Source organism: Triticum dicoccoides, chromosome 5A, assembly GCF_002162155.2.
Source record: "Triticum dicoccoides isolate Atlit2015 ecotype Zavitan chromosome 5A, WEW_v2.0, whole genome shotgun sequence".
In the NCBI taxonomy this organism is placed as follows: domain Eukaryota; kingdom Viridiplantae; phylum Streptophyta; class Magnoliopsida; order Poales; family Poaceae; genus Triticum; species Triticum dicoccoides.
The window spans coordinates 559,676,083-559,683,633 of NC_041388.1; the positions used below are offsets into that span (position 1 = coordinate 559,676,083).

The window sequence follows — 7,551 nt, forward strand, 5'->3', positions numbered from 1 at the left end:
TCAAACTTTGTCAACTTTGATTAAGTTTATAGAAGAAATATCAAGATTCATAATATGAGATCAATATAGTTAGATGCATGATGAAATTAATTCTCATACCATATAGTTTTAGTATTGTAGATGTTGATATTTTTTCAAACAAAGTTGGTCAAACTTTACAAAGTTTGACTTTGACCAAATCTTATATGTAGACTAAAAAAAATGAATAGAGTATATACATAGTTCCCGAAAAATGTCAAAGGCTCATGTGGGGCTTCGTGCGAAGGTGGTAAGTTTAGTATCACCTTGGATTTAAAGGAGAGTTGATACCCACATATAAGAGATTCTCTTCAACATGCTATTAGAGCATGAGAAGAGAGATGGTACACGCGCCGTCCTCCTCTGCTGCCTGCCACGCCTTCGTGCATGTCATGTTTCGTTAATGATATGTGTCATGCTCAAATCTGTGTCATATGTGCAGTACTTTTGCCGGTTATAAATAATTAATTGGTAACTGATTACGGGTTATTCACGAAAGCGTTGTGTAACAGCCATGTCTGAACCGTCAAATTGTTGACTGCTACTGACTCGATCGTGGACCTAACTCAACGCCTCACTACTTCAACTGCTTACTCGACCTACCCACCAACGCCAACACCATGATGAAGAGGATGAGGAAAATGTTGCAGTCGCTGCAGCGGCTTTGTCGTGGCCAACTGGAGGGTATGATATGTTCATCTTTTATTTATTGGTTCATGTGTTAGGCATACTTTTTGTTTTTTTCCTGTTCTATACTCCCCCGTTGTAAAATATGAGGTGTATTAATTTTTCAAAAGTCAATCATGTGCAAGTTTGACCAAGTTTCTAAAAATATCAATATCTTTAATATCAAATTTATATCATTTGATCAATCATGAAAAATATTTTCATATTTTCTCTATTAGATATTGCAGATGTTGATTTTTCATTCTATAATCTTGGTCAAATATGCAGATGTTTGACTTGCACAAAAATTGATACACCTTATATTCTCGAACGGAGCTATTACTTCGTATGTGCTCAGATGTGTAAATACCAATATGATATTAACACTGCTTTTGCTATGATCATGATTTATTTATGCATAAAATTAATTAGAAAACTGCTAACATATCCAACACAAAGTTCTTATCGCCAGATCCGTTGGCTCTCTTGGATCTTGGCAGTTTGTGTGTCTATCAAAGAGGGCATGTGGTTGACTATTGGTGCAACGACTCCGACATCTTGTTGTTATGTGGCATGGTTTGGTTTCTCCAACTCTCTAGACCAGTGGTGATCAATTGCAAGCCTATATTATATGTGGTTATGCTCCAACCTAGTATGGCGAGGGCATTTGCGGGTGTCTCTTTTCTTTATTGTTGGTTCAGTGCATTTTTTTAACAACTAGCGGACGGTGCACAATTGGAGGACAAAGAAGGCTATTATGATTTTGAATGTAATTTTAGTTTTTATATTGGTTGGTTTCCGTCTAGCCGTCCATTGCACTGGCTTTTTTACTTATCATCTTTGCGATGCTCTTGCGAACCAACCTGTGGTTGGGTGGTTAAGAGGACGGTGGTATCCCTAACCCACCAGGGTTCACGTCTTAGACTTGACATTGGTGCTTATATTATTCCTGAATTTATTTCAAGCTTCCGGTGATGTTTGTTCAGTGGGCGGAGACATTCCCGTCGACTGTGAGGCGTCTGTGATGACTTCGTAAAATATCAAGATGATATGTTGGCTCAGTCTCTCGGAGGTGCTCATAGGAGTATGATGTGCATGCGTGTGTTCATATGAATGGGTGTATGCTCGTGTATGTGAGCAACTTCGATTGTATCGTGTTCAAAAATAATAATTGAGATGCTCTTTGTAATTTTTGCTAAAAGTGCGGTGAACCAATTGAAAGCTACCAGTGTGACAAGTGTCAACCTCAGGAGATTATTTGGTTTTCATTGTAACTTCTCTTCTTAACTGGTGGTCCTTTGTGCAAGGTTAGTGTTCTGTTGTCCTTTTATTTTTGTTGGTCTTCCTGACTTGTATCTTGACCTTTATGATAGGAATAAGACACAAATTACCATGAAAAAAAATAAAGTATGTGCATATGACAGGTTGAACATGCTGCTAGAACATTCCAAAACAGTGTGTCTATGAACCAAACAAGCTATGACTCCTTGTGTGACCAATTTCAGGCTGAAAGCATATCATATCACTCTCTGCATGTGTGACCTATTTTAGCCCGGAAGATCGTATCAATCTCTGCATGTGTCATCCTATTTCAGACTGAAAGTGTATCATATCACCAACCTGAAAGTTTGTTACTCCCTTCGTCCCAAAATGTAAGACGGTTTTTGACACTATCATAGTATCAAAAAATGTCTTATATTTCGGGACAGAGGGAGTAGCAAATTAAGTTTTTCTTTTCTTTGGACAGACCATGACCAACTGTGGCAACAATACCACAGCAGTAAATATAAAATATACAGATTGGCTCCCCTGTGGTTTCTACAACATCATAACTTTTTTGAATCTCTGAACTCGACTTAATTACGCTGTTAATACCCTCTACACACATATCTCTGCAATCTGCATGCTATTCTAACTCCTAAGTAACTAAGCAATTACACCACAGACAACGAACAATGGAGATACCCACTCTCGGAAAAAAGAAAACAATGGAGGTCCCAGGCCACGGTGCGGCACAGCAACAGCGACTCGAAAAAAAATCAATGAGCACAGTATGATTCAGCAAAGTCCTTGCTTGGTGCCCGCGAAACCGTGGCCGGAATCATGCGTCCAAATGTCAAATTATCCATGTCGAGCTTCGGTCCCTATCAATCGGCCATATGCGTCTGCATCCGGTTCGCGACCAGCTGCGCGGTAGGTGCGAACATGATTGACCCTGCAAAGACCAACCAATGTTAAGAGTGAGTTACTAATCTTTTGAAGTGCAAGGAACAGGGGATGTAGAAAATGAGGCAAACCAACAGTCAGGGTAAGCACCTGGCACAGCATTAAAACCATTCACAGTTTGGTGCATGGTGGGCCGTTCTTCAACATTATGGCTGCTCTTCAGCTCAACAGAATGTTCACCTCGGTCTACTAGAACCTGTGGCAACGATCCGCATTGCGGGTTTGGTACTGCCTGAGAATCTATCCTCTGAGCGTTATTGGCAAACGCATGTGACACAGCATCTGCATGAGGCCCTGTTGAATGGCCTGCGCTTGCAGGATCATCTACAGTTTTCTGCTCACTCGATGCCGCTGTGCTGCTTGGTGGTGGTGTTGGTATCGGAGATGAAGTCGGTACAGGTGGCTGAAATGAGTTTGGTGATTCGCCATCTCCTACCCACCCACGACCAAATGTTATTCCAGGGGGAATGACCTGTTCAATTCGCTCCGATGCAACTTCCCAAGCAACAGGACCAAGCTGTGCAGCAAAACGTGCCAGACTGCGGGAATAGGCCTGTGGCAACTGAGCACCAATCTGATAAAAAAAATCATTGTGTTAAACCGAGAGTGATGTCATCTTGCTGTTCAGCAAAGTCAACAGAAACCTAAAACTTTATTGACATATCATAAATCATTAGGGGAGGAGACTTGTATTGGACACTCAACTGGTACAAGAACCTTCCTTGTCCCATTGTATGAGGTTGCCACTGGCAGCTCATACATTGAACTGGATGGTTGATTCTGATAATATGTAGTTCGGCGACTCTCTTCTACCAGAAGTGGCTTCTTCCCCATTTTTCCTGACCATTTACTCCCAGACCCTGAGACAAAGGTAAGGCACCAAATGATGTTAAAGGGGTAAACAGATTGGCCAAATCTGGATGGAAGACATTCTTGGGCAACATCCCTCTAAGAAAATTGAGTTCTCAAAATGATAAAAGGAACCTGAATAATCTTCAATGCTTTCCAATTTGCGCTCACTGGACCAATTGTGTTCATTGCTTCTATTGGCAAAAGAAGCTTTCAGTACATCTGCAATTCTCCGCTGTATATCAAACCCTGAGTGCGCATAAAGTCCACTATTTCCAGCCATAGCAAGTGCCGCCGCAGAAAAGTTTGCGGTAGCACGTTCTGCTGGTGGCTGCTCAACTTGCTGCTTGACAGCGTTCTTTGGAGGCCTGCCCCTTCGACGCTGTGGTTTTGGTTCCGGTTCTGGTAATGGTTCTGGTTCTGGTTCACTGGCATCACTATCTTGCCGAAGATTCTCAAAGTCCTTCTTAGCAACCTCTTGAATAGATCGTGCCTATAATGCATCACATGTGAATGTTACATTTGCACTGCATCTCATGGGTTAACAGAAAAAATACATCATAGAATTAATCATCAAACAAGTAGGTTCAAGGTTTAACCTGTCGATAGTATACTGTGTCTGGTGAATTGTAGGACATGGCGTTCGAGGTTATCAGAAACACATCGTCCTGTAAATAGGAAATCTATGTCATTTTGAATGAGCTTAGTAGAATACAAATAATATTCTGAGCTTAGTTAACCATTGATTATAAATTAAGTATTAGCACACCCAGGATTCAACAGCGAGTCAAAGTTCTACTTGTTCTTGGCGTGTGACTTGCATGACCAAGGCCATGGTTTAAAAGAAAGTATGTCATAAAACAAGGTAAAGGAAATGATGTTAGTGGTCTGAGGTAAGACTAAATCGAATGTTCAGTGAAAATGCAGATAGGTGATGCTGGTTACAGGCTTATAGCATACATAGATCCAATATTTTTTAAGTGATTAGAGAGGTGGTAGCAGACAAGTAATTACATCAAGTAGAAATGGTGGCACAGAGAGCATAACATACCAGCTCTAGAAGTAAAAATGATCATTCTCATACATAACAAACAACTGACAACTTCAATCTAAAGTCCAACACACCTTGTTGCTGAGTACTGCTACAACAAACTTCATAACAGGTCACAGGTACAAGCATTCCATTTTTTAAGTACTTGTTATTTATCTTATTCTACTTGTTTGACCGTAAGTAACATAAGCAGTGCATGTACAAGATTTTTATATATGCAGTAGAAAATGGAACTGCGTAGTGAACATTGCACAAGCATCCACGCACTGGTGTTTTTTTCTAAACAAAGCGTCATTTCATCTTGACTCGAATGAATGAAAATGCTTTTATTTCATAGAAAATTATGAGAGCATTATTTCCATTAGAAAAATTACATATTTACAGGTTTTCCTGTCTAACAAGCACTTTCTAAGAGTAGTTCATAGTTTATTTTTATTACATGCACTTTTCTTTCTACTTGTGTTGCTAGTTATCCTTATGGAACTATATACAATATTACATACCTTACATGACTTCTTAGTACCCAAATTACTTACACAACCTTTGACATAAGTGGATATGCAGATACAGAAAAGCAACAGCAGCAGATATTCATTAAATATAAAAACTTACACAGCGCTATTCATAATCCTGTAATGGAATCAATAACAGTAACACCTACGAGCATAAGTGCTTCTCTTCACTTACTATAGATTTCAGTTTTCCATTGAAAGAAACTTGTTAATTGTATTTACAAATTAAACTGTATTTACTGTACCGGTCTTGAAAAGTGTTGCGTTTTATATAGTTCTATCTTCCCTTAAGAGTACTTGAGTTATGAAGATATTGATCACATGGAACATTGTCAGAAACATTATTTAGAAGCAAAACTCTCAGGTTTCCATTTATGCATTTGCACTAGTTTCGAGTCCTTTGAAGAGGATCCAAGAGAATGAATATCTGTTCCTAAAAAAGGCGCAGCAAAACATGATACAAGAGTCCAAAGGCAACAGTACAGAATATATTTTCAAGCAAACAAGAAGATGCCACAGTTTTAGTAACTGACTACTGACCTATAAGAATATCGAACATAAATGTGAGGCCTTGTGTTAGAAAGAAGAACATGAGCATGGAAAAGCACATTAGCCTCACAGAGTTGATGACTAATCTAGCTGGGACGAGCAACTAAGTCAACCAAATTGCGGTAACAGCTGATTATATTATAAACCAGAAAAGGTCAAACAGCATGACCCCAAAAATAAAAAAGATTCCACCCTGACCTCAAATTGCTCCAGGTTGGCATATGCCCCCTTATCAAGCTTCTTCCTAACTGTCGAAAAATCCATGGGGTGCTTGACGATATCTCTGTAGTCGGGCAGCTGACAGTACATTGGCAATCACAAGCAAATCAATCAGCCTGCCAGAAAACAATACCAAGAAACAAACATACAGTCCTGTAACACAAACCTCTTCATCATCAACCGGCTCCGAGAAAACGCCGTATGTGTCCTTCCTGCGCAAAAACAGGGAAACCGGCCTCAGATAAGATGCTACTGAAACTGGAAGGGAAGAAGAAGAAGAAGAAGAAGAAGAAGAAGAAGAAAAGCAGAGAGGATATAGCAACTCACTTCTGCAGCCTATCAAGGATGAAGACCAATAACTTTTTGTCAGGCAGAGGGGTCGTGGGGCCGGAATCTGACGGCTCTGTGCAAATGAACAAATCCACACACGAGCACAGGAGCAACAATCAGCATTAATTAATTAAACAGGAAACAAACTGGAGTGCATCCACGAGTACAGGAATTAAAAATGGCATCTTTGTTCGTGCACATTCGTCGCCCAGTGTTATTATTTTTGGTTCCGGAAACCTGAAGAAGAATAAATGCATCGGAGGAGAGCAGGCAGGGGGAGAACCGACCTTCACGCCCATCCGTCGCTGTCCTCCTCTTTTCTCCCTGCAGCAGCAGCGGCAGCAAAAGATAAATAAAGAAGATAGTAGACACATTTTAAAAATATCCACACAGAAATCCTTGGGAGAAAATCTAGAGACCCGGGGCGGAAAAAGGCGCCAGATAAAGTGGCAGTTACCGAGCAAGCACTGAGAGAGATCCTATGCCGTCGCCGGGGAAAATATTTGGCGCGAAAGGCAGGGGGAAACCAGGCCAAAAAAAGGCACGCCTTTAAAAGCTCCGATGCATAAAAGAAATGGCGCCAATTATCGCCGAGGGATGCGAGCGAGCGAGCCAGGGTTTTGGTTTATCCGCCGAATGATTGGCGGAGCGAGGGCTGAGGCGGGCGCCGTTGACCACTGTCGCGGCGGCAGAGGGGTGGGGAAGGGGCAGTAAAATAAATAGGGGGGCGCGGGCAGAGAGAGAGAGAGGGAGGCCCTTTCCGCGCCTGGGATAGCAGGGAGGGCGCCTCGGGCGGCGCAGATCCGCGCGCCGGCCGTGGCGAATTGGGCGAATTCCGCGCGGATTCGGGCGGGGAGGGCGCAGATCGGGGCGCAAACCTTGGCCGATCCGTCGTGGAGGCCGACGACGAGGCGGAGCTTCTTCTCGCGGCGGGGGTCGTCGTCGCCCGAGTCGTCCTCCGGGGCGGGGTTGCGGCGCGTGGAGGGGCGGCGCTGCTGCGGGGGCGGGGGCGGCGGCGGCGGCGGCGGCGGCGGCGCCTCCTGCAGCTTCTGCAGGCGGAGGCTGCGCTTCTGGAGGTCGAGGAGGGAGGGCCGGCCCTTCTTCTTCCGCTTCCGGCGGGCCGGGGGAGGC

At 42.7% G+C, this 7,551-nt stretch overlaps 1 protein-coding gene across 1 annotated transcript; it reads right to left on the reverse strand.

Annotated features, from left to right (window-relative positions):
- Window positions 1–2,430: 2,430 nt before the first annotated feature.
- On the reverse strand, window positions 2,431–7,547 carry LOC119299987 (bromodomain-containing protein DDB_G0270170-like; the record flags this gene model as incomplete). Its single annotated transcript, XM_037577079.1, has 10 exons — window positions 2,431–2,899; window positions 3,001–3,484; window positions 3,616–3,770; window positions 3,895–4,252; window positions 4,359–4,427; window positions 6,070–6,168; window positions 6,257–6,302; window positions 6,418–6,493; window positions 6,708–6,744; window positions 7,299–7,547. Coding segments are annotated over 10 exons (1,641 nt in total), but the record flags the coding sequence as incomplete, so codon positions are not given.
- Window positions 7,548–7,551: the final 4 nt, after the last annotated feature.